Below are 27,209 nucleotides of genomic sequence, written 5' to 3' on the forward strand. Positions count from 1 at the left end.
TTATTTTATATTAATATGAAAATTAAATTCTTAAATTAAAAAGGAAAGTGCAAATCAACAACATGGGACAGGCCACAAATCAAATGTCAAACTTAATATTATAATCTTTGAAGACCAAATCTCATGCAGACCAAAGACGCCAACAAAGTAAGAGAGAAGAGGCTTTCACGTTTGCTCCCTTCAATCACGGGCTTCCACGTGGATCCCTCCAATTCGTGGACCCTATGCTGACATGGACAAAGGGAGTGAAAAGAGAACAAGAAAAACTGTACCAGAAAAAAAAACACACACTAAACTCGCACATATAAATACCATCAGCAAAACACAAAAGCGAAATAGGTTGAAGAAAAAAAAAAAACGAACAAACATCAGTACCTCTCACAAAAGAAGAAAAAAAAAAGAAAAAAAAAAAACACCGTTTCGTTTTTAGCTCTCTTCTTCTCTTCTCCCTCCGCTTTCTAGGGCTGCGAAACATTTTCCGAGAAATTAGAGGAAGCTAGATTGATCGAAGACCTCAACGACGACGACGAGGAAGAAGAAAGAAACCTGAAAAAATTAAAATGATAGTAAAAAATTAGGGAAGAGAAGAACGAACAAAGAAAAAGAAAGAAAAAAAAAACGCCGCGAAGAACTTTCAATTTTTTCACGAATCTGGAGGGATTTCGAATCGCAATCTGGTGGTGGTGGTGGCGGATCTCGGTTGGCGCTGAACCTTCCCTGCCATTTTTATTTTTTGAATCGGCACGGTTGAACGCATTCGGAGCTGTAATAATCGCAGATTTTCTTCCTTTTTTCATGTTGTTGTTGTGGATCTGTTGAAATTAACTGTGTTGTTGATGTGTTTGAAGGATCGAGAGGTAGGAGAACGATGAAATGGGGGACGTTGCTTAAGGACTTCAGAGAGAAGGTTGGCTTCACTCAATCGCCGCCCTCTGTTTCTTCTTCTTCAGCTTCTGCTTCAGCTTCCGCTTCTTTTCCTTCTGCTTCTTCCCCTACATCTCTTCCTTCGTCTTCTCCTAACCACAATGCCTTCTCAGCTTCGCAAATCTCTCCTCTCTCTCCTTCCAGGTTTGTTCCGCATCAACATTCTTCTTTTAGCACTATTTTACTTTTCCTTAATGTAAATCTTTGAATAATTAGTTAAGGAATGCTTTGTTTTAGTCAGGCTAGAGGATTGATACTTCACTTCTTATTTTATTTTATTTTTTGTGTGTTAAATATAGTTTTTGGCTAAATCTCTCTCAGTGTGAAGTTTGATTCAAATGCATTTGATTATGAGCTATTTTGAGTTGAAAATAAGTATGATTCAGATGTGCTAGTAGTTGTTTGGTTGAGTTTAAGCAATGGAAATTGTATTCTGTTGTTTGAGTGGGAGGATTTGAGCTTGGCTATTACATTGGCTTCGAGTTTTGCTTGTGAAGAATGGAAGGGAAAGGAGAGAGAATTGTGGATTTACCTTTCCTAGAAAACTTTATTCAGACAGTTTACTTCTGTAATTGGTATTTTGTGGGAAGTATGAAGGGTTATGGGCTTATTTCCAAAATCCTTTATTAACTTAGCTTTCTATTTTCTGCCATTGACTTGAGTTGTCAATTCTAAGCTGTAAGAAGTTTTGTTAGCTTAATTTAAGGCAAAGGATTATTGCTGGGTAGAGAAAGCAGAGTCCCGTTTGTTCTTAAAGCCATGGCAGTTATCTTTGTGTGCATGTGTGCGTGTGTGTATGTCTCTTGAATAATTTAGATTTTCGCGAGATTGCTAGTGTTTGTTTTACCATTAGTTTTTGATTTGTCAACATGGTTACTAAAATTGTTATCTTGTAGGGAAGTGCATACAGTACAACTAATTTCATTTCCTTGGCTGGTTTTCACTAAATACTATAAATAGTAATGTTCTAGTTTGTGATGATGCATGGTGCAAATGGCATCGTATTAAATTTCAGTAATAGAAAGTTGGAAACTTAACTGCGTGATAGTTCATCAGTAGCTCAATTCGAGAATCAAATTTTTAAATTGCAATCACATAGGCTGATCTGCACATTTAGCTGTTTATGACATTTAGCTCCGAGCCACCAGGTGCTCATATTTATCGAATAGAAAGTTTAAAATTAGCCAATGGTTTATATATTAATGAAAGCACATTTACAGTTAGTTTTGCACATCCATTCATTAATCATTGCCACATGGGAGCATATTTTGGAACATTTCTCATGTTGGTTTATTGTTGAGTCTAAGTTTAAAGAATAAGATATGAACTCACGTTCTTTCATTTAGTGCCTCTAATTTCAAATTCTTGTAATTGATGTATAATATTTGGTGAGAACTGATTCTCAAGCTTTTTATTTTTTATGTTCAATTTTAAATTATTACATCACATGCTTCACTTTTAATGTTACATATGATTATGACCTTTTCTAGCTTTAAATCAGGGATAAACATGAACTGGAATTGGACTTCAAGAGATTTTGGGAAGAGTTTCGGTCATCCAGCTCTGAGAAGGTTCTTTCTCTTTATTGCTTAGGTTTCTGGTGGTCTCATTCATATTTGACCTTGAATTGTTCATTATGGTAAATTATCAGTTGCTTATGCTTTGTCATTTGCTTGCAGGAAAAGGAAGCGTCCTTGATTTTGAGTATAGATGCCTTTTGTAAATTAGTAAAGCAGCATGCTAATGTAGCTCAGTTAGTTACCATGTAAAGACACTATTTCTCCTTATCTTCATTCCATACTTATTCATGGATGCCTTACCTTATATGCAACATTTTGGTGTGATTAAGCATTAGGGCAAATGTTTTGTACTCCAGTAATCGCATTCCTTGTTTTGTAAATATAATTGTCTGTTGGAAATTGCAACATATTGCTTTATTTTATTTACTATCCAGTTTGTGTGGTGCAGTAAATGCTTCTTATATGCTTGACTGTTCTTTTCCAAGTGCTTTGTATTGATAAGGATTGCTAAAGGTGAAAATGCCAATACTTAAATTTGCTGTAACTTATAATGATGACAATTAATGAACTTTGAACTGGTGGTTGATATATGTGTGGTCCAAGAGAGTAAAATCATCATACAGACATGTATGGTTTTTTTGGTTGAAAAATTGTCTCATATAACCACAAGCAGGTCTAGAGATGTCATTGTCATAAAATAATCATATGGTTTATATAGTTATAGTTATTCTTTCTGAAGATTTTTGGAAAAAAAGGTAGATTGGTGTTTCCTTCCTGAAGATTTACTGTTCTGAAAGATAAAATGTTATTCATGTTGCTGGTGGGATTTTGTTAAGTGATTTTTTATTACATTGATGGCAAACAGGTTAGTTGAGACACACATATTCTCTTTCGTTGTTGGAAGAGCATTTGTAACAGATATAGAAAAGTTAAAAATAAGCAGCAAATCAAGATCTCTGGATGTTGCTCAAGTTTTGAACTTCTTCTCTGAAGGCAAAAAGGTATCTCTTGAACATTTCTCTCTCGAAATTGCCCTTTTTAAAGCTGTATATCCTTTTGTGAATTTACAGTGATACCATTCTTTGCAGGATGACATCAGTCCAGGAGCAAATTTATTAGCTTCAGTTGAAATCCTTGTTTCTGGAGTATGCTTCTTGAAAGATTTTGTGAAAGATTTTATGTTTCCATCGTTGTAAATTCCTTGATTCTTCATAAGCATTAAGTGGAGTTTTTGTGTGTGCATTTTTCTGCAGCCTATTGACAAACAATCTCTACTTGATTCTGGGATATTTTGCTGTCTCATTCATGTTCTAAATGCCCTTCTAAATCCTGATGTAACCAGTCAACGAGCAAATACTGCTATTGATGATGAAGAGCAGTTGGTATTGCAAAAAGATTATAATGGTGATATTGGGGAAGGGCGCCGACTTGAGGTTCCTTTCTCTCCATACTATGTATATTTTATGCGTGTTTTTGTGGTTCAATGCACGAGTGGGTGGCATCTAATCATGTTTTAAAGATTTGAATTTTTCTTGTGTGTGACAAACTTAGGCCTAGCAGCCTTTGTTAATTTGAAAATATTGAACAATGATTTGGGCACTAAATTCTAATTGCTATTGCAGCACAAGGCATAATCACTGTATTGCAGTAGTTCGTATAGCAGTTCCTTTCTGTATCCATAGAGCATTAAGCATAAAATACACGAATTGGTTATCAGTTTATAACTGGAATTTTCCAATTCCTAAATTTGCATTTTAAACTAGTTTGCTTTATGTAGGTAGAGGCTAGTGTTGTGCATATCATGAAAGCCCTGGCAAGCCATCCATCAGCTGCACAGAGTTTGATTGAGGATGAGTCACTTGAGTTACTTTTTCAAATGGTTGCCAAGGGATCTTTGATTGTTTTCTCTCGTTATAAGGAAGGACTTGTTCCACTGCACAGTATACAACTTCATAGACATGCCATGCAGGTACGTGAAATGCATGCTTCTATGGTCAAAATAGTGACAAATGATGTAAATACTGTTTATGTGAGTAGTTTGAGCTGGTTTTGTGCATCTGATGATTGATTGCCTCACAGTTTTGGTGCTTTTATAATTTTAGATACTTGGTCTACTTTTGGGCAATGACAATGGAAGTACGGCCAAATACATCCGCAAGCATCATCTGGTATGTTGTTAGTTTGATTCCTTGTTCTCCCCTCTCTATTGTCAAATAACTTGTGTCACTAGATAGATATGATACCTTTTGTTGTATGTTGTAGTTATGTATATATTTTTTCAGCTGTTAAACTTTACTGTACAAGCCAGTGGTCACCAGCAATAGCCTAGATTATTGATTGAGCCTCCAACGTTGGAAACTTATTTTCTTACTATTGGGAATTGGCTCAAGGGGTGGATTGATGTAGCTGTTGGATTTGAATATTGTGAGAAAAGATCTTCTCGTTTCTTCCTCTTGTCATTTTATGCCAAGTGAATAGAAAAACAAAGCATTCACAGCTTCTCATATGATAATCATATTGTGGACCTTGAGCTGCGTAATTACCTATACATGAAATACAATGCACGTTTCATAAAGGAAACATTGTCCATTCTGTAATAGAAAGGCAGATCTGTTATTTAAAGGCAAAAGTATTCACATCAGGCTCTTCTGAGACATAGCTTAAGGGAAGTACATGGGAGAAACCATCAGAACACAATGCAGGGGTTACTAACTTCTAATTTTTTGTTTAGGTGGATATGCTAATATATTATAAACAAGTTCCATGAAGTTGGATTTCTTGTGTTGTTAATTTGATTTTGTTGATCGGTTTGGATATTCTTCATAGAAAAGACAAGGCAATGGGCCGATTTACTCAAGATATCATCTGTGCAATATTCAATTAACCCATTTAAAACTCATGCAAGCATCTCTTCAGCAACCAATACTATATATTTCATTATTTCTACGTTCTTTGTAAGCATACCCATGAAATTACTATATATCAGTGCTGAAATTTTCCTGTGCTTAACTTAAGACAGTTCCAAACATCTTAGGAAGTTGCTGTACACAGTAAAACTATCATGAGCTCAAATAATTTAACATCCTGATAAAATATACATGTACAGTATCATTATAAAATATCATGTATTTGTACCTTTGTTGCTTGCCACTGGCTATATTGTATAATGCTGAGGTCGTTAGTGTTTGCACCTTTTAAGCAGTACAATCGTTGTAGGATATTGTACTGATTATGATTTATTACCCCAAGTATTCATTTTATTTTGTTGAAATTTATGTTATGTGATATATCTTTTTGTCATGCAGATAAAGGTTCTTTTATTGGCTGTGAAAGATTTTGATCCTGATTGTGGTGATGCCGCCTATACTGTAGGGATTGTCGACTTGTTACTTAAGTGTGTGGAATTGTCGCATAGAACTGGTAATTTCCTAATCAATTCTTCCGAGTTACCAAAACCAAAGAGGAAGTATGAGTTTCTGATAGATGGCATAATTATTGGCTGCATATATTTCTTCACTGCTAGAAAAAATTGACAGCATTATTGTCCCCATCTACTGTTTGGGTAGTTTTGATTTGTTATATTTATTTTACAGATGCCGGCAGTGTCAGACTTCGTGAGGATATACATAATGCGCATGGATATCAATTCCTTGTTCAATTTGCTCTCACTCTGTCCAACTTGAAAAAAAACCAGGGCTTTCAGTCTATTCATTCCAACTCATCTGATGAACAGGATGGTGCTACAGATGGTTCCCAAGATTGCAGAAGAGAAAATTTCGATGACTCCATTCAATATCTTTCACCCACATTATCTAGATTGCTAGATGTTCTTGTTAGTCTAGCCCAAACCGGGCCAATTGAGTCTCCACATTCTGGAGGAAAGGGTTCTAAGAACAAGGGTGGGCCTCATAACAGAAGTCACACATCATCGATGGATTGGCTTGGTGATGATTTATGGGAGAAAGACATTGATAAAATTAAGGACCTGGAAGCAGTCCAGATGTTACAAGATATTCTCCTCAAAGCAAGTAGCCGGGAGTTGCAGGCTGAAGTATTAAATAGACTGTTCAAAATTTTTTCAGGACATATAGAAAACTATAAATTGTGTCAGCAATTACGAACTGTTCCACTTTTAATTCTAAACATGGCTGGTTTTCCTTCATCTTTGCAAGAGATAATTTTGAAAATTCTCGAGTACGCTGTGACTGTTGTCAATTGTGTTCCTGAGCAAGAGTTACTTTCACTTTGCTGCTTGTTGCAGCAGCCAATAACATCAGACTTGAAGCATACAATACTCTCTTTCTTTGTCAAACTCTTATCCTTTGATCAACAGTACAAGAAAGTTCTGCGTGAAGTTGGTGTTTTGGAAGTTATGTTAGATGATTTGAAGCAACACAGGCATTGGGGTCTGGATGCACAGAATGTTAACCTCCATCCGTTGGAGAGAAAAAATAGCTCGACCAGCTTCAAGAAACATCTGGAACAAAAGGATGCTATTATTTCTTCACCTAGGCTTTCAGAACCTGGTACCGGGAAGTCCCCCATTTTTGAAGCTGATGCTACAATTGCTATTGCCTGGGACTGCATGGTATCTTTATTGAAGAAAGCCGAGACTAATCAAGCTTCGTTTCGTGCAGCTAATGGTGTGACTACCATTCTGCCTTTCCTGGCTTCTGATGTACATCGCCCTGGGGTCCTCAGGATATTGACATGTCTTATAATTGAAGATAGTTCTCAGGTTGGTTTAACTCCACAATTTCTTTTTTCTTGTGATGTATCCTGCCTATTAGATTTATTAGTGCTGTTTTCCTTCCTCTTTACTTGAATCATCATGATGATCGTCTGATTATAATGTCTATTGTCAGGCACATCCTGAAGAATTAGGTGTTTTGGTTGAAATTTTGAAAAGTGGAATGGTGACTAGTGCTTTGGGGTTGCAATATCGGCTCTCCCTTGATGCAACATGTGATACTATGGGTGCACTATGGCGGGTATTGGGAGTTAATAGCTCTGCACAGAAGGTGTTCGGTGAAGCCACAGGCTTTTCCCTTTTGCTTACCACACTACACGGATTCCAGAATGAAAGTGGGGATGTGGACCAATCTTTATTGAGTGTTTACATTAAAGTATTTACATATTTGATGCGTCTTGTAATAGCTGGAGTTTCGGACAATGTTGTTAATCGAATGAAGTTGCATGCCATTATATCTTCACAGACTTTCTTTGATCTTCTTTGCGAGTCTGGCTTACTCTGTGTTGAGCATGAAAAGCAAGTCATCCAGTTGATGCTAGAACTTGCCCTTGAAATAGTGATTCCACCTTTCTTAGCATCAGAAGGTTCAACTAAATCAAATGCCACTATAGATGAGTCATCTCATAATCTTTTATTGACTGCGTCAGGTCCAATTAATCCTGACAAAGAGCGAGTTTACAATGCTGGTGCCGTTAGAGTTCTGCTCCGTTCTTTATTGCATTTTACTCCTATGGTTCAATTAAAACTTTTAGATTTAATCGAAAAGTTGGCTCGAGCTGGCCCCTTCAATCAGGAAAACCTAACCTCTGTAGGTATGTACTATGCCTTTTTGTTTTTGTTTTTTGTTTTCCCATCTCTCTTGACAAGCTCATGCACTTTCGTCCCCCTCTCCCCTTGCTCTCTTATCTATAGGTTGTGTGGAACTTTTGCTGGAGACTATCACCCCTTTTCTTCTGGGTTCATCTTCATTGCTTTCTTTTGCATTGAAAATTGTTGAAGTCCTTGGTTCTTATCGGTAGGATTCGTACTCTTTTTTTGTTATTGACTGAAAGTGATTGTGTTACATTTAATGTGCGCCTAAGTTTAAGTTTGAATAACTAAATGTTTCTGTTGATTAGGCTATCTGCATCTGAACTTCGTACGCTCATCAGATATGTTCTGCAAATGAAGCTGAAAAATACAGGTCATATAATTGTTGAAATGATGGAAAGATTAATTCTGATGGAAGATATGTCCTCAGAAACACTCTCTCTGGCACCTTATGTGGAGATGGATATGAGCAAGGTTGGGCATGCTGCTATTCAGGTTTCATTGGGGGAAAGATCATGGCCTCCAGCTGCTGGTTATTCCTTTGTTTGTTGGTTTCAATTTCAAAATTTTTTGAAATCACAGTCAAAAGACAATGACCCATCGAAATCTACTATTCCCAAGAAGCGGTCTGGCTCCGGTGGATTGCATGAGCGGAACTTTTTAAGGATCTTTTCTGTTGGGGGTACTGGCAATGAGAATGCAACCTATGCTGAACTTTATCTCCAGGAGGATGGTGTTCTGACTCTTTCCACTAGCAGCTCTTCCTTCTTATCATTTTCTGGTTTAGAACTTGAAGAAGGAAGGTGGCATCACCTTGCAGTCATTCACAGCAAACCAAATGCTCTTGCTGGGCTCTTCCAAGCAAGTGTTGCCTATGTTTATCTTAATGGGAAGCTAAGACACACTGGGAAGTTAGGATATTCACCGTCCCCTCCAGGTAAACCATTGCATGTCACTATTGGGACGTCAGCTGGGGTTGCTAGAGTAAGTGACTTGACGTGGAAAATGCGCTCTTGCTATCTATTTGAGGAAGTTCTCACTCCAGGCTGTATATGTTTTATGTATATACTTGGTAGAGGATATAGAGGGCTTTTTCAGGACACAGATCTTCTGCAATTTGTGCCTAACCAGGCCTGTGGTGGTGGTAGCATGGCCATATTAGATTCGTTAGATGCTGATGTTGCCTTGGCTGCTACCGGTCAAAGACTTGATACTTCCAACAAACAAGGAGATCTAAAGGCAGATGGGAGTGGAATTGTCTGGGATTTGGACAGACTTGGGAACCTTTCCTTACAGCTTTCAGGAAAGAAACTTATTTTTGCATTTGATGGAACTTCTACAGAGTTCAATCGATTGTCAGCTAGCTTTTCAATGCTCAATCTGGTTGATCCTATGTCAGCAGCTGCTTCTCCCATTGGAGGTGTGTGACTAAACTTGGAAAGTTTTGGATTTTGTTTTCTTTCACCTATTTGAGTTGCTGTTCCAGTCTGAGTCTTCTTATGGTCATTTTTTATGGTTGCAGGTATTCCACGCTTTGGACGTCTCTTTGGAGATATTTATGTTTGTAAACAAGGTCTAATTGGAGAGACTATCCGCCCAATTGGTGGGATGGAGCTTGTCCTTGCCCTTGTAGATGCTGCAAAAACTAGGGATATGCTGCATATGGCCCTTACTTTGCTTGCTTGCGTGCTTCATCAAAACCCTCAGAATCTCAAGGACATGCAAACATATAGGGGTTATCATCTACTTGCTCTTTTTCTGCATCGCAGAATGGCATTATTCGACATGCAATCTCTTGAGATCTTCTTTCAGATAGCTGCTTGTGAGGCGTCCTTTTCTGAACCAAAGAAGTTGGAAGCTACTCAGACCATTTTGTCTCCTGGATCTGTGCAGGATACCAGTCTTGAGGATCATTATTTGTCAAAGTTTCATGATGATAATTCTTCAGTTGGATCTCATGGAGACATGGATGATTTTTCTGTGCCAAAGGATACATTTAGCCACCTTTCAGAGCTGGAGAATACTTATACTGTTGCTGAAACTTCTAATTGCATTGTTTTGTCCAATGCGGACATGGTCGAACATGTCTTGTTGGATTGGACACTATGGGTAACAGCCCCAGTTTCAATACAAATTTCTTTACTTGGATTTCTTGAAAATTTAGTGTCCATGCACTGGTACAGAAATCATAATCTTACAATTTTGCGTCGAATTAATCTTGTCCAACATTTACTAGTGACTTTGCAAAGGGGTGATGTTGAAGTTCCTGTCTTAGAAAAACTGGTTGTATTGCTTGGTGTCATTTTGGAAGATGGGTTTCTATCTTCTGAGCTTGAAAACGTGGTTAGATTTGTGATCATGACATTTGATCCACCAGGATTGGTTCCACAAAGTCCAATAATGAGGGAGTCAATGGGGAAGCATGTAATTGTTAGAAATATGTTACTAGAGATGCTTATTGATCTTCAAGTCACTATAAAATCTGAAGAGTTGCTTGAGCAGTGGCATAAACTTGTTTCATCTAAGCTAATTACATATTTTCTTGATGAAGCAGTTCATCCCACAAGTATGAGATGGGTGATGACTCTACTTGGCGTGTGTCTTACTTCCTCTCCAACATTTGCACTTAAATTTCGCACAAGTGGAGGTTATCAGGGTTTGATTCGGGTTCTCCCGAGTTTCTATGATTCCCCAGATATTTATTATATTTTGTTCTGTTTGATATTTGGCAAGCCAGTTTATCCTCGATTACCAGAGGTTCGCATGGTGGATTTTCATGCCCTTATGCCAAGCGATGGAAGTTATACGGAACTGAAGTTTGTTGAATTGTTGGAATCTGTGATTGCTATGGCTAAAACTGCTTTTGATCGAGTAAGCATGCAGTCAATGATTGCACACCAAACTGGTAATCTTTCACAGGTTGGTGCAAGCCTTGTGGCTGAGCTTGTAGAAGGAAATTCTGACATTGCTGGTGAGCTTCAGGGGGAAGCTCTGATGCACAAGACTTATGCTGCCCGCCTAATGGGTGGAGAGGCATCAGCTCCTGCTGCTGCAACTTCGGTTATTAGATTTATGGTTGATCTAGCTAAGATGTGTCCCCCGTTTACTGCAGTTTGTAGACGAGCAGACTTTCTTGAAAGCTGTATTGACCTGTACTTTTCCTGTGTGAGGTTTGTTTTGAGATGAATTTATCTTTCAAGTATAGTTATCCTAAATTTTCTACGTATAATCATAGGGTGACTTTACATAACTTTATTACATTTGGTCATTCATAAACTGAAAGAGATCAACTTCTTCAAGCTAATCCTTTTGTGCTTACAGGGCGGCACATGCTGTTAAAATGGCTAAAGAACTCTCTGCCATGACAGAAGAGAAAACCTTGAATGATTGTGATGATACGTCCAGTTCCCAAAATACGTTTTCTAGCTTGCCTCTGGATCAGGATCAGTCTGCCAAAACCTCCATCAGTGTTGGAAGCCTTCCACAAGGACAGGTAAGTACTAGCTCTGATGATATGGTAGCACCAGTGAACCCTATATCTGGAGGGAAACCACAAAATGGTATTACTGTATCGACATCAGAGTCAAATAAATCTGCCCATGAATGTGTCCAAACTGTTCAGAGCTTGGATGGTGACGTTGCTGATCAAGGTTCTGCAACTTCCAGTGCAAATGAGTTTAGCTTTCAGGGTATCAAAGGCAATTCGGATATCCTCCCTCCAACTGAATCCCAGAGTTCGGCATCTTTTGCTGTACCAGATTCTCCTGTTTTTTCAGAAAAGTCCAGTTTTAGAGTTGCTGTTGCACCTTCGTCACCTGTTGCTGCATTGACATCTTGGCTGGGTAGTGCAACGACAAGCACTAATGAAGCTAAATCTCCTTTGACAGCCACACCTTCTTTTGATTCTTCCATGTCTGCTTGGGAGTTTGATTCACCTTCAGACCTGAAGTCTGGTTCTCAAGGTTCATCTGCCACAAATGCTTACTTCATTGTAACCTCAAAGCTTCTTTTGGATATAGATGATTCTGGATATGGAGGTGGTCCATGTTCTGCAGGAGCTACTGCTGTGTTAGACTTCATTGCAGAAGTTCTTGCTGATTTTGTGACCGAGCAGGTGAAAGCATCACAGGTCATTGAGAACATCTTGGAAAGTGTTCCGCTCTATGTTGATAATGAATCAGTGTTGGTTTTCCAGGGTCTGTGCCTTAGTAGATTTATAAATTTCCTTGAAAGGCGGCTGTTGCGTGATGATGAAGAGGATGAGAAAAAATTGGACAAGATCCGCTGGTCCTCAAATTTGGATGCTTTGTGCTGGATGATAGTCGATCGTGTATACATGGGGGGTTTTCCTCAGCCTTCAGGGGTTTTGAAAACTCTTGAATTCTTGTTGTCAATGTTGCAATTGGCAAACAAAGATGGTAGAATTGAAGAAGCTGCTCCTGGTGGAAAGAGGCTCTTATCAATTTCAAGAGGAAGTAAGCAACTTGAGGCTTATATTCATTCAATTCTTAAGAACACTAACCGAATGATATTATATTGCTTCCTCCCATCATTTTTAGTGAGTATAGGGGAAGATGATCTTCTTTCACGGTTGGGTTTGCTCACTGAACCTAAAAAAAGATTGCCCTCAACTTCCTCTCAAGTTGATTCTGGAATTGATATATGCACTGTCTTGCAATTATTGGTTGCTCATAGAAGAATTATATTCTGTCCCAGCAATACTGACACAGATCTTAATTGCTGTTTATCTGTGAATTTGATATCGCTTCTCTGTGATAAAAGGCAAAATGTACAGAATATTGCCATTGATGTGTTCAAGTATCTTCTGGTACATAGGAGGGCTGCATTAGAAGACCTACTTGTTTCCAAACCTCATCAAGGGCAGCAACTGGATGTTCTTCATGGTGGTTTTGATAGATTATTGACCAGAAGTTTACCTGAGTTTTTTGAGTGGTATCATACTACTGAACAGATGGTGAATAAAGTATTGGAACAGTGTGCTGGCATTATGTGGGTGCAGTATATATCTGGATCAGCAAAGTTTCCTGGAGTAAGAATCAAAGCTATGGAAGGTCGTCGAAAAAGGGAAATGGGAAGAAAGGCTCGCGAAGCTGCAAAATTGGATTTAAGACACTGGGAGCAGGTGAATGAGCGAAGATATGCTTTGGATTCAGTTCGTGATGCAATGTCCACAGAGTTGAGAGTCGTTAGGCAAGATAAGTATGGATGGATTCTCCATGCAGAGAGTGAGTGGCAATGCCATCTGCAGCAACTTGTGCATGAACGAGGGATATTCCCACTGAACAAATCCTCCTTGACAGAAGAGCCAGAATGGCAGCTTTGCCCCATCGAAGGTCCATATCGAATGCGGAAGAAACTGGAGCGAAGCACATTGAAAATTGATACCATCCAGAGTGTCCTTGATGGGAAGTTTGAATTGGAGGGATCAGAGTTGTCTAAAGTAAAATTTGAAAATGGTCCTGGTGGTGCATCAGATTCAAAACCTTATTTTCAACTTTTGGCTGATGGTGGGAGACAAAGTGATCCTGATGGTGAGCTGTTTGAAGAACCGTTTTCTGATAATTTGGATAGTCTCAAAGATGCAATTTCTGATAAGAATGAGTGGAATGATGACAAGGGCAGTAGCATAAATGAAGCAAGCCTCCATTCTGCACTTGAACTTGGTGCTAAGTCTAGTACAATGTCGGTCCCAATAGAAGAAAGCACGCAAGGAAGATCTGACATGGGATCTGCATGGCAATCTTCTTCCATGAAACTTGATGATGTCAAGGTTTCTGATGATAAATCTGATAAAGAACTGAAGGATAATGGGGAATACCTAATCAGACCTTTCCTGGAACCATTTGAAAAAATACGATTCAAATATAATTGCGAACGGGTTGTAGGTCTTGACAAGCATGATGGTATATTCTTGATAGGTGAACTCTGTTTGTATGTAATTGAAAACTTCTATATTGATGATTCTGGTTGCTTCTGCGAGAAGGAATGTGAAGATGAACTGTCAGTCATTGATCAGGCTTTGGGTGTCAAGAAAGATGTCACTGGTAGTGCAGATTTCCAATCCAAATCAACATCATCATGGACGACAGCAGTTAAGTCATTAGTTGGGGGAAGGGCATGGGCATATAGTGGTGGTGCATGGGGAAAGGAGAAAGTACATAGCACTGGAAATTTACCTCACCCTTGGCGCATGTGGAAGCTTGACAGTGTTCATGAGATTTTGAAGCGTGATTACCAGCTTCGTCCTGTTGCTATAGAAATATTTAGCATGGATGGATGTAATGATCTCTTGGTTTTCCACAAAAAGGAAAGAGAAGAAGTCTTTAAAAATCTCGTTGCCATGAATCTTCCTCGGAATAGCATGTAAGTGTTAATCCCATCAGCTTTGGTTGAGTGCTTTTATGCTTTTACATTCTTGTTGATGAGTCATGCATAAAACAGTTGAGAACTTCAAATATATACAATAACTCAATACTGTTCTTTTTAGACGCTTTAATGTTATTTTGCCATGCATCTTTATTTTCTTAGTTAATTTGGTTCTCATGCGCTTTCTTTTATGCGCGTGTTATTTTGTTTACTGCTTTTTGTTGTCCCTGATCATGATATTCTGCATTGTATCAGGCTGGACACAACTATTTCAGGATCATCGAAACAAGAAAGCAATGAGGGTAGCCGACTTTTTAAGATAATGGCAAAATCATTTTCGAAAAGGTGGCAAAATGGTGAAATAAGCAATTTTCAGTACCTCATGCATCTTAACACCTTGGCAGGACGCGGATATAGTGATCTTACCCAGTACCCAGTCTTTCCATGGGTTCTTGCAGATTATGAGAGTGAAAATCTTGATTTATCCAATCCTAGCACATTTCGCAGGCTTGATAAACCAATGGGCTGTCAGACACCTGAAGGTGAAGAAGAATTTAGAAAAAGGTTGGTTTCTACCAGTGCTGTCATGGTATTCTCCTGTTTCTCTATTACGTTGGTTATATATGATTGTGTTGTTTGCAGTCATTGATATGGGATTATTTTCTGAGTTCAAAGAGGTATGCAGACAAAATGTATATCTATGGAGATGCAGAACAATTTTTGCATTTGTGGGAAATTACATTTATTCCTGCTTTAATGTTACAGTAATTATAATATGGAAGGAGATTTGTAACTGTTGCATTTGTTTCGGTAGATCCTCTTGTAACACATTGTCTTTTTTTGTTAGATACGAGAGCTGGGATGATCCGGAGGTCCCAAAGTTTCATTATGGATCTCATTATTCTAGTGCTGGAATTGTCCTGTTCTATCTTCTCCGCCTGCCTCCATTCAGTGCAGAGAATCAAAAGCTTCAAGGTGGCCAGTTTGACCATGCTGATCGTCTTTTCAACAGTATAAGGGATACTTGGTTTAGTGCTGCTGGTAGAGGAAACACATCTGATGTGAAAGAGCTGATTCCAGAGTTTTTCTACATGCCAGAGTTCCTGGAGAATCGATTCAATCTTGACTTGGGAGAGAAACAGTCTGGAGAGAAGGTTGTCCTAGTGCCAATGTTTACTTAGTTATCCCATCCGTATCTATAGACTATAATCAAGAAAGCCAAAATTCAGGTGAAGTTACTATGTTTAACAACTATTGTCTATCTTTCAGGTTGGGGATGTTATATTACCTCCATGGGCGAAAGGTAGTGCTAGAGAGTTCATCAATAAGCATAGGCAAGCTCTTGAATCTGACTATGTCTCAGAAAATTTGCATCACTGGATAGACCTCATTTTTGGATATAAGCAAAGAGGGAAGGTGGGGTGTCTTATTGCATCACTGTAGATATTTGCACCTCCATGTTGTCTGGCTCTTATATTTTCTGAAGCTTACTTTTTTACATTGTTAAATTTTCCCGTTTTTGTTGTCAAGGCTACTCTACAAACTATTGCCACTAATTAGATCCCTGCATTCATATTTATTGAAGGCTCTGGTTGTTTACTTGTGGGGATTCATAATCATGGACTCCAATGACAAAAGAAGTCTCTTTGCTTCCTTTAGTTTTGTAGAGTTAGGAAACAGTTTTTTGATGCTTTAAAGTCTTCTATTTGCATTGATGCTTGATTGTCATAATATGCAATTTTACCATCATGAATTGCATCTGAACTTTGTCATAATTGAAGTTTAGTTATTGATCACTACTATTTATCCCTTATTAATTAAATCATTAGCCAAAATTTGTAGAAATTGAATCCCATGCTATTAAAAATTTATTGGTAGTTGTAAAACTGTGACATTTCTTGATGACACGGTTAGTAAGTTCAAAATCAATGCCTAAATTTGATTTTTCCTCTTTTTTTCTTTTGGTTGTTTCTTCTCTTCTGTTCCTAATCTGTATTTCCCCCTTGTACTTTGGACAGGCTGCAGAGGATGCAGTCAATGTGTTCTATCATTATACCTATGAAGGGAGTGTGGACATAGATGCAGTTACAGATCCTGCAATGAAAGCATCTATTTTAGCACAAATTAATCATTTTGGGCAAACTCCGAAGCAACTATTCCTCAAGCCCCATGGGAAAAGGCGAACAGACAGAAAACTTCCTCCCCATCCCCTTAAACATTCCACTCACCTTGTTCCACATGAGATCCGCAAAAGTTCTTCACCTATCACTCAAATTGTTACTTTTAATGATAAAATTCTCATTGCAGGAACTAACAATTTGCTTAAACCAAGAACATATTCTAAATATGTTGCTTGGGGTTTTCCTGATCGGAGCTTGAGATTTATGAGCTATGAACAAGACAGACTTCTTTCGACACACGAAAATTTGCATGGAGGTAATCAAATTCAGTGTGCTGGTGTTAGCCATGATGGTCAGATTCTGGTCACCGGGGCCGATGATGGGTTAGTTAATGTTTGGAGAGTTAGCGAGGTTGGGCCCCGTTTCGTGCGGCGCTTGAAGTTGGAGAAGCCCCTTTGTGCACACACAGCTAGAATCACATGTCTTCAAGTTTGCCAGCCTTACATGCTGATTGTGAGTGGATCAGAAGATTGTACTGTTATTATTTGGGATCTCAGCTCCATGGCGTTCATACGGCAGCTTCCCGAATTCCCAGCCGCCATCTCTGCAGTTTTTGTCAATGACTTGACCGGAGAGATTGTTGCAGCTGCTGGTATTCTTCTCTCTGTCTGGAGTATCAATGGTGATTGCCTGGCATTGATCAATACATCACAACTGCCATCTGATTCTATTCTCTCGGTGACAAGCAGTACATTTTCAGATTGGCTAGACACAAAGTGGTATGCAACAGGTCACCAGAGTGGAGCTGTCAAGGTGTGGCAAATGGTTCACTGCAGTGAACCCGAGAGCTCCCTTAAATCAGGTTCTTCTGGATTGGGAGCGTTAAACCTTGGTGGAAAAGAACCAGAATACAGGTTGATTCTACGGAAAGTGCATAAGTTCCATAAGCATCCAGTCACTGCCCTTCACCTTACAACCGACCTGAAACAATTATTGAGTGGAGATTCCGGTGGGCATTTGTTTTCCTGGACACTACCTGAAGAGAGTCTGCGAGGTTCACTGAATCAGGGGTGATATGGGTAAATGATTATAGTTGTCTTGACTTCTAAGCTTTTGGGGCCAGCCTTTGATCATTGAATCCTGACATAGGGTTGAGAGGGTAGAATCGGTCCCAATTTGTCAAAAGATGGATTCGTGTTCATTATTCATGAAAGTTCCAATGAAGATTGCGTGGCCTGGTCGAAACAGCGCGAACAAGGTTGGCAGCGAACAGATGAGACCGCACAGCACGTAGAAGAGGGCTAACACCATATGAGCCGTTGTTTCACTTGATTGGTGAAGTATCTGTAAAGAAAGATGGATGGGTATGTGGAAACAGGAGGAAGCAGAGTTGATTCCGGTGGGTATTCTTGTATTTTCGGTGGCTGGCAGAGCATATTTTGATTTTATTTTTCTTTTTTTAGAGAAGTCCACAGTTTTATGTTAATTTGATGTAAATATGTGAAACAGCTTTGTAGTGTGTAATTAAGTTGTATAGTAAAAGGCGAGTCTGTGAAATGGAATGTGATTTTTGAAATGGTGATACTGTTGTGGGACTGCTGATGGCACGAGTGTAATCCATTCTCGGAAATTCTTTTTCCAAGTGACACTGGGGCATTTCTTTTAATTAATGGTCCCCGTTATTAAAGTTAAAGGAAAACTTCAGAAAATTTCATGTCATTTTTGTATATTTTGTATAAATATTCCATGTTTTTGCTTTGAAAAAAAGAGTCTGGTATGTTCGTTCAAGATTGAACATTGGACTCAATAAAATAAATCACTTGCAATTGTAATTTCCAGTATCGTCAACTTGTTCAGATGTTGAAATCGTTCTACTTTAGATTATATTGATACACATTTCGTAACCTGCACAGTGAACTTATAGGGCTGTGATATCTCTACTACTAAGGAAAAAGTTGGGATGGTATAACCACTTCTGGTTAAATTTAATTTTGGAATTTAATTTTAGTATTGTAATAGATAATATATGATTGGATATTTGAATAATACAATGGCCTTATTTAGACGCTATTTTCGAAAAACATATTTTTTTAAAAGATCTTTTATAAAAGTAAAAGTGATTTTATGTTTGAATATTTCATGTAAAAAGATCTTTTCGTCTATCAATTATATTTGGGTAAAATAAGATAAAAGTATTTTTTTATTCATTTATTATGTGAAAAATATCTTTTTTTAAAGAAAAAAAAGCTTTTAAAAAAAAGATGTAAATTATAGCTTCTTAAAAAAGATATTTTTTTATTTTTTTAGTGCTTTTATTTTTACTATCAAAAATTTGTCAAACACACTAAAAAATAAAAAAAGATTTTTTTCATTGAAAAAAGATCTTTCTTGGAATAGTACAGACTTTGGCATCCATAAGAAGTTGTTGGGGGTTCAAGAAACTTCGTTGGAATTCAACTCTACGGTCTTCGACAATATTTTTATTAAAAAGAGAGAATTGGAGGCTTATTTGAATTGTATTCAACGGAAAATGGAAGCTGACGATGATCCGATTTTGAAGCACAAAGAGGAAGAATTGAGAGCTGAGTATAATCTAGTTTTGGCCCAGGAAGAATTGCTTTGGTACCAGAAGTCAAGAGATCAATGGATTCGGTATGGTGATAGAAATACTAGCTTTTTCCATATGCAAACCATCATTAGAAGAAAATCTAACAAGGTTCATGGGTTGCTGGTCAGTGATGGGTCCTGGTCTGATAATCCGGAAGTTTTGCAAAGAGAGGTCGTTCATTTTTTCAAAAATATTTTTTACTCTACTGAGCCTGTTGAGGTTAATTGCATGGGAGAAATTCTTATGCCATCTCTTAGCCAGGATACTTGTGATAATTTGTCTAAACCAGTAACAATGTTGGAGGTTAAAGAAGCTCTGGATAATATGAGCTCGTTCAAAGCTCCTGGGCCGGATGGTTTTCAAGTTTTTTTCTTCAAGGAATATTGGGATGTGGTGGGTCATGAGGTGTGACGTACTGTTCAGAAAGCATTCTTAGGGGAGACTTTAAGCCATTCTTTGTTGGAAACTTTGATTGTTCTTATCCCTAAATGCGACCCTCCAACTAGATTGAAGGATTTTCGGCCAATAAGCCTTTGTAATGTAATTTATAAGTAGGTATGAAGGTTAACATTGAAAAATCTAAAGCTATTTGTTCTAGAAATATCTCTAATAGAAGGAAGGAAATGTTGTCTGGTATTTCTCATATTCCTTTTACTAGTGACCTAGGCAAATACTTGGGGGTGAACCTTAATCATCCTCGAGCTGCTAGGTCTATTTTTTCGAACTCTTTAGAGAAGATAAAGAATAGGTTGGCTAGTTGGAAAGGTCGGCTCCTTAATAGAGCAGGCAGGCTTTGCTTAATTAAATCTGCTGCTTCTTCTCTTCCTATTTATCAGATGCAAGTGACTCTTTTTCCTACTTCGGTTTGTCAAAAGATTGATTCTGTACTTAGACAATTCTTGTGGAAAGGAAAGGTAGGGGAGCGTTGCTTAAATTATGTCAAGTGGAGAAAAGTTGTCACTCCAAGAAAATATGGAGGCTTGGGAATTAGAGATACCCAGTGTGTAAATTTTGCTTTATTAGGAAAGCTTGTTTGGCAATTACTGCATAATAATAATAAGCTTTGGGTAAGAATTATGTTGGCAAAATATTTATCTAGGAGGTCTTGCTTTTCACCCAATTTTTCTAATAATGTTTCAAGCACTTGGCGAGCGATTTATAAGACAATAGAAAAGTTTCGTGATGGTTTTGATTGGTGTACAGGCAGGATGTCTCAATCCTTTTGGTATCATGCTTGGCGACCATGTGGAACGCTAGCTCCTTTGGTTCATTTTGTACACATCTCTGATTCTCACTTGAAACTAGAAGATGTCTGGTACCATGGACATTGGCGGTGGGATATTCTTTGCACAATGATTCCGGAAGAAGTTAAACTTGATTTGATGCTCTTTGATCCTATCAAGCAGGCAGGAGATAAAACAGGTTGGTTTTGGACAAACTCAAATACTCTCACCTACTCGACTAAAAGTGGGTATGAATGGCTATTGAAGAAGAAATTTGGCTGGAACGATAATGAAAATTGGCTTTGGCTTTGGCGCTTGAGAATACCGGAGAAGATAAAGTGTCTGCTCTGGCTTTGTCTCAACAACGGAGTTCCCACAGCTAGTTACCTGTTTCAAAGAGGTCTTGCTACTTCTGATTTTTGTCAGCGATGTTATCTTGCTCTAGAGGATATTAACCACTGCTTTAGGACTTGCCAAAAAACTTATCAGATTTGGATTAGATTAAATTTGGGAATGACCGTTGAGGACTCTAGTTTGAATTTTGTGTCTTGGATTCGTTCTAACCTCAACAAAAATGAGTTTCTCTTTGCAGCGGCCTTTTGGTGGATTTGGAGGGATAGGAACAATGGCATCTTCCATCAAGATGATCCATGGAGTAAGGAGAAAATTATTCACTTAGTTCAACATGCTGCTCGTGATTTCTCTAAGGTTGTTACCAACCAAAAACATATTATTCCTTCCTCTTTTCAATATAACTGGGAACCACCTCCAATGAATGTCTGTAAAGTGAACTGCGATGCAAGCGTTTTTGAAAATGGGCAATTAGCTGGCTCTGGATGTATTATTAGAGACAGCATGGGAATTTGGATGAAAGGTTGTTCTGCCAGTATACCTCTTTCTAGTGTTCTCTCTTGTGAGCTTCATGCTATTTGGAGAGGGCTTGTTATGGTTTGGGATTGCGAGTGTAAAGAGGTCATATGTGAAACTGATAATCTTGATGCGTTTCTTCTTGTTTCGCGAGGCACAACCAGCATGATTACGAATGACTCGGATCTGCTTGACAAAATCAAAGAGATGCTTTAGCGCAATTGGACAGCTACTTTACTGCTCATCCAGCGTACAACAAACAGAGCGACTGATTTAATGACTAAGACTGCTGCTTTAAACAAGCAGGTGTATCTAGAGTGGTTACAGCCCCCTAATAATTTAGACATTATTATTAGAGAAGAGTACTACTCTTTCTCTTAGATGTTTTTTCTTTGTGTTATGTTCAGTCACCAAAAATTTAATGACGTCCAAACAAATATAAGATCAGTTCGTGCATTCAGTTTTACATATATACTTTGTTATATAATATTAGGTTAATAAAAAATAATTATTTTTTATATTTATTATGTGAATTATCTAAAATAAGATATGTGATTGGACTATTACGTAGAACATCAGAAATTAAACTCATGAGAATTAAATTCTTGATTTTGTCCAAAATGTCTTCTTTGAGAATAACTTGTTTATTATAAGTTTATAACTAAAGCTAGCGTTGGTTTGTACCATGATGGATGCGCTTCTAGCAAAAAGTGGAGTCTTTAACTTTCACACAACCACGTACTACGTTGTTGTAAGTATTGCATGAGACCTTTGTTCAGGTGCAGCGCACTGCACCTACTCCCCTGTACCCTTACCACCACCATGGCCACTTCAACCCTTCTCTCTTCCAACTTCCACCGCTCCTTTCGTGAAAATCCCCGCCTGAACCATGTTGCTACCGTGATCCCAAACTTCTCTTCTCCCAAATCCATTTCTCTCACCACCCCTTCTTCTCTTACACTGAGCCACACTTTCAAACGCACAACTCTCAAAGAAGCTTTTCAATCCTTGATGACCCTCTTTCTCACTCATCCATTCTCATTCCAGTTCAGTCACCCTGAGGCCTTTTCCATGGTCCTTGAGCTTTGTGGCAGTGAAAAAGCTGTGCTACAAGGGCAACAGGTGCATGCCTTTTTGGTTAAAATTTGTGGGTTGTGTGGTTCTGTGTTCCTTGGTACAAAGCTTGTGCATATGTATGGGAAATGTGGCTTCTTTTCTGATGCAGAGAAGGTGTTTGATAGAATGCCTGATAGAACTGTTTTCACATGGAATGCTATGTTAGGTGCCTATGTGTCAAGTGGGAACCATGTTAAGGCGCTTGAATTGTATAGAGAGATGAGAGTTCTTGGAGTGGAGCCTGATGCTTTCACTTTCCCTTGTGTGCTTAAAGCGTGTGGTGCTCTCACTGATCGCGATTTTGGGGATGAGATTCATGGCTTTGCTCTCAAGTGTGGATTTGGTACATTTGTGTTTGTGTGTAATGCGCTTATTGCTATGTATGCAAAGTGTGGTGATCTCGAAGGTGCTAGAACTTTGTTTCGTAATATGGAGGATAAAGATGACCCCGTTTCATGGAATTCTGTTATTTCAGCACATGTATCTGAAGGTAGGTCCTTAGAGGCATTATCACTATATAGAAGAATGCAGGAGGTTGGAGTTGCTAGTAATACATACACTTTTGTTGCAGCACTTCAAGCCTGTGAAAATCCATTCTTTGTTAAACTTGGCAGGGAGATTCATGCTGTTATCTTGAAAGCTAACCATTATTCTGATGTCTTTGTTGCCAATGCTTTAATTGCTATGTATTCAAAATGTGGGAAGATGGAGGATGCTGAAAGAGTATTTAAAAACATGCATTTCAAGGATAATATATCTTGGAATACACTGCTCTCTGGTCTTGTCCAAAATGATTTATATACTGATGCTCTAAACCACTTCCGGGGTATGCAGAATTCTGGTAAAAAACCTGACCAGGTGTCAGTGCTAAGTATGATTGCTGCATCAGGTCGATCAGGGAATTTGTTGAATGGCATGGAAGTTCATGCGTATGCAATAAGAAATGGAATGGATTCTGATATACAGATAGGGAACACCTTGATAGATATGTATGCTAAGTGTTCTTATGTGAAATATATGAACCGGGCTTTTGAAAGTGTGCCTGAAAAAGACTTGATTTCTTGGACAACAATTATTGCTGGCTATGCTCAGAATGAATGTCATCTTGAAGCTTTAAATTTGTTTCGGAAGGTTCAGTTAGAAGGGGTGAACGCTGATCCCATGATGATTGGAAGTATTTTGTTGGCTTGTAGTGGTTTGAAATCCAAAAACTTAATCAAAGAAATTCATGGTTATGTTTTGAAAAGTGGTTTAGCTGATATTTTGCTGGAAAATGCCATTGTCAATGTATATGGAGAGGTTGGGCACATAGATTACGCACGACGCGTCTTTGAATCTATTGAACCCAAAGATATTGTGTCTTGGACAAGTATGATTACTTGTTGCATTCGTAATGGACATTCGACTGAGGCTCTTGAGATTTTCTACTCTCTAAATGAAACTAATATTCAACCTGATTCCATTGCTCTCATCAGTGCACTTTCTGCAGCTGCTAGTTTATCTTCATTGAATAAAGGGAAGGAGATTCATGGATTTCTTATTAGGAAAGATTTTGTTCTGGAGGGAGCCATTGCTAGCTCCTTAGTGGACATGTATGCTTGCTGTGGAACTGTGGAGAACTCAATAAAGATATTTAATTCTGTAAAGAACAGAGACCTAATTTTATGGACTTCTATGATTAGTGCAAGTGGAATGCATGGACATGGAAATGAGGCCATTAATTTGTTCAAGAAAATGATTGATGAAAATGTTATTCCTGATCATATAACCTTCTTGGCTTTATTACATGCGTGCAGCCATTCAGGGTTGATAGCTGAAGGTAAGAAGTTTTTTGATGTGATGAAACATGAATATCTGTTAGAGCCCTGGCAAGAGCATTATGCTTGTCTGGTTGATCTCCTCGGCCGTTCCAATTCGCTAGAAGAGGCTTACGAATTTGTGAGAAACTTGCCTGTCCCACCTTCTTCTGAAGTTTGGTGCTCTCTTCTTGGTGCTTGCCGTATTCATTCTAATAAAGAATTAGGAGAGCTTGCTGCAAAGAATCTCTTACAATCGGATATGGACAATTCCGGAAATTATGTACTGATATCAAACATCTTTGCAGCTGATGGAAGATGGAATGATGTAGAAGAAGTGAGATTGAGAATGAAAGGAAGTGGATTGAAAAAGAAACCTGGATGCAGTTGGATTGAGGCTGAAAATAAGATCCACACCTTCATGGCAAGAGACAAGTCTCACCCAAAATCCGATGAAATTTATCTAAAACTAGCTCAGATTACTAAACTTTTAGAGGAAAAAGGAGGCTACAGGGCTCAAACTAAGTTCGTATTCCACAATGTTAGTGAGGAAGAGAAAACTCAGATGCTGTATCAACACAGTGAAAGATTAGCACTTAGTTATGGTCTACTTGTTACCCCAAATGGTACTCCTATTCGGATCACAAAGAATCTTCGTATCTGTGATGATTGTCATACATTCTTTAAGATAGCATCTGAAATCTGTCAACGACCCCTTGTTGTAAGGGATGCCAACAGGTTTCATCATTTTGAAAGAGGACTATGCTCATGCCGAGATTTCTGGTAAATTCGATTATATGTTGAAACGTATTACAGGACACTACTCTTTCAGAATTGGTACTGGATAGATAAAAATGATGACGGGCACCTGTGGTTGGGTCCAGACAGTTACAGAATTTCATGCTAAATTGCGCCGAGTTAGTCGTTTGGAATTATATGAAAGCCATGCAGAAAACGGTAAATTGTCTTCCTGTTTATTGGCTTGTTGTAAGTGGACATTGGACAAGAACCAGCTGAGATGTTGAAGTAAGAACTTCACTTGCAAGAGATTGCTGTCCTTGCTTCAAATAGTAGTGCAGAAAACAAAGTCCACAGATGTAAGTCTGTTTAATTTTTTTATGTTCAATCACATTCCCTATATTCATTTTTATTGCTTGGAATATTTTTTTCATGAATCTGTAACTCCTAGCTAAAACTACTAATAGATTTCTTTTTGTTGAGTTATATATCAAGATCTCTCATTCCTTTGGTATATCCGTTAAGAAAGATGCACTATGCCTCAACTCAATTTGTTTATGAAACTAAAAAAATTGAATAGTGAGCAGGGCATAAATTTATTTGCTGAAAGAGAATTTATTGTACTTGTTATTTATAAAGTACTCCCTTTGTTCTCTCTTATTTTGTTACTGAAAATTTGATGTATGATTGGATCAATGTATGTATCTTGATAGAATACCAAATTTAAAAATGAGAGAAAAAAGGGAAGAAAGGGAGTATAGTAGGAACTTTTTAGAGAATCATGTTATGAATTTATAATGATGTACAATCCTGATTTCTTCTATTATATTAGTCCTATTTGTGAAAGGAAGCATGTTTTGCTGGGTATACGAATAGATGGAAGAATGAACTTAGAGAACCAATTCATATTGACTAAAAAGATTAGATTAAAGGTTTTGTGCTGTTTTAATTCAACATGTTAGTCCTATTAGTCCTAATTTATCATGCACACAAACTTGGTTTTAATTCAACCTGACTAAAAGGATTGTGGTAAACAAAAAGGTTGTGTTCAAATAAAAAATGCTTAAAAGAAAGAACATTAGATTAAAGGGTTGTGTGTTGTTTGATTCTAGGTAAAATTAATTCTGCATAATTGACTGAACATAATCTATGTTAGTTGTTCTTGTAAAGTTGATTATGATCACTTCTCACAATCAATTTTAGAAGATGTGAGTGAGCAACCAAAGGCAAACAAAAGCTGAAAAATCACTTTTCCACTCCCACCCGGCCCCGCCCAACCCGGCCGGCCGGCCCCTCCCCATATTCAATACTAACTGTGCTCAACCTGTTACCAAGCACACAATTTTTAATTCACTGGTTATTTAATGTAACAGTAAATCCTATTTAATTTCTATTGCTCTTGTCCTATATGCAAACAATTTATTGAAGATGTGTTCAGTGATAAACTATTACATTTTGTTATGTTGCATTTTGAAAGTGGTCCTAAACTTTATCTTAATGTCTGTCACACAGATTGAAATCACCATTTGCAAGGAAACTCTGATATGGGGACCAGTGATCCTTTTCCTCAACCTTCCAAAGGGCATGTAAGAACCTGTCACACCAAATAGAGCTTGAATGTTATGGTATGCAACCAATTTTTTGAACTCTGATTTTATGATCCTTTCCTCAAATAGTCCAGCAACTTCATTGCAATGGAATTGCTTCTCATTATGTGCTTGTTTTTTATTTCACATTTCACAGGACAATACAATATAGTACTTTCAATAAAGGTAAGCAAAATAAAAATGTAGTTTCTATTTTATTGTTATTTGGTTTCTTTCCATTTCTTGTATTTTCAATATTTGGTAAGAAAAACAAGAAAAAATAGAAATAAAGAAAAAGACTTTATATCATCAATAATTTCAATTTTACCTTTAGAAAATCTTAAAAAAATAAAAAAGAAACGTAGGAAATGAATATAGAAATTTAGGCAAACAATAGGGGTACTTTATATATTATTGAAAATTTTTCTTTTCCTCAAGTATATTATTTTTGTATTAATAGACTGAACAAAAGGGCCAACTATGGGGCCACTTTACATGAAGTCTCAGGTAGAGGTAGTTATGGTACAAAGGAATACATATGAATATGAGAATGAAGGGTAAAACAAAAGCAAATAAACAAAGAGCATCAACGTACAGAGCATAATGTACCAAATAAATTTAGCAGCATACTCCACTATATGACTAATGTCTTGATCATATCAGATTTTTCATAAGTTGTTCACTCAATTATTTTTTTTTTTAGTTTATGATAAGCTTTCTTGTGATAACATTTTATTCTTTAAACTATAATTTAAAATGTA

General features: G+C 37.7%; 2 protein-coding genes across 3 annotated transcripts; both read left to right on the forward strand.

Annotated features, from left to right (window-relative positions):
* On the forward strand, positions 359-18,233 carry LOC107624911 (protein SPIRRIG). 2 transcript variants are annotated; one of them, XM_016327397.2, is made up of 20 exons: positions 359-765; positions 849-1,068; positions 2,426-2,495; positions 2,604-2,689; positions 3,310-3,445; positions 3,533-3,589; positions 3,698-3,877; positions 4,222-4,413; positions 4,547-4,612; positions 5,750-5,864; positions 6,038-7,182; positions 7,310-8,009; positions 8,110-8,212; positions 8,316-9,427; positions 9,530-11,177; positions 11,329-14,391; positions 14,650-14,958; positions 15,242-15,548; positions 15,664-15,810; positions 16,413-18,233. In XM_016327397.2, exons 2-20 carry the CDS (start codon positions 869-871, stop codon positions 17,586-17,588), a joined length of 10,812 nt encoding a protein of 3,603 aa, XP_016182883.1. In that variant the 5' UTR covers positions 359-765; positions 849-868; the 3' UTR covers positions 17,589-18,233. The 2 variants fall into 2 exon arrangements, with proteins under 2 accessions (XP_016182883.1, XP_020971178.1); XM_021115519.1 differs by lacking the exon at positions 359-765 and having other exon boundaries at positions 946-1,068; positions 2,415-2,495.
* On the forward strand, positions 21,867-26,399 carry LOC107624910 (pentatricopeptide repeat-containing protein At3g63370, chloroplastic). The gene is made up of 2 exons (XM_021115520.1): positions 21,867-25,221; positions 26,375-26,399. Exon 1 carries the CDS (start codon positions 21,975-21,977, stop codon positions 24,909-24,911), a length of 2,937 nt encoding a protein of 978 aa, XP_020971179.1. The 5' UTR covers positions 21,867-21,974; the 3' UTR covers positions 24,912-25,221; positions 26,375-26,399.

The sequence above is a fragment of the Arachis ipaensis genome, chromosome B02, assembly GCF_000816755.2.
Source record: "Arachis ipaensis cultivar K30076 chromosome B02, Araip1.1, whole genome shotgun sequence".
NCBI classification, from domain to species: Eukaryota; Viridiplantae; Streptophyta; class Magnoliopsida; order Fabales; family Fabaceae; genus Arachis; species Arachis ipaensis.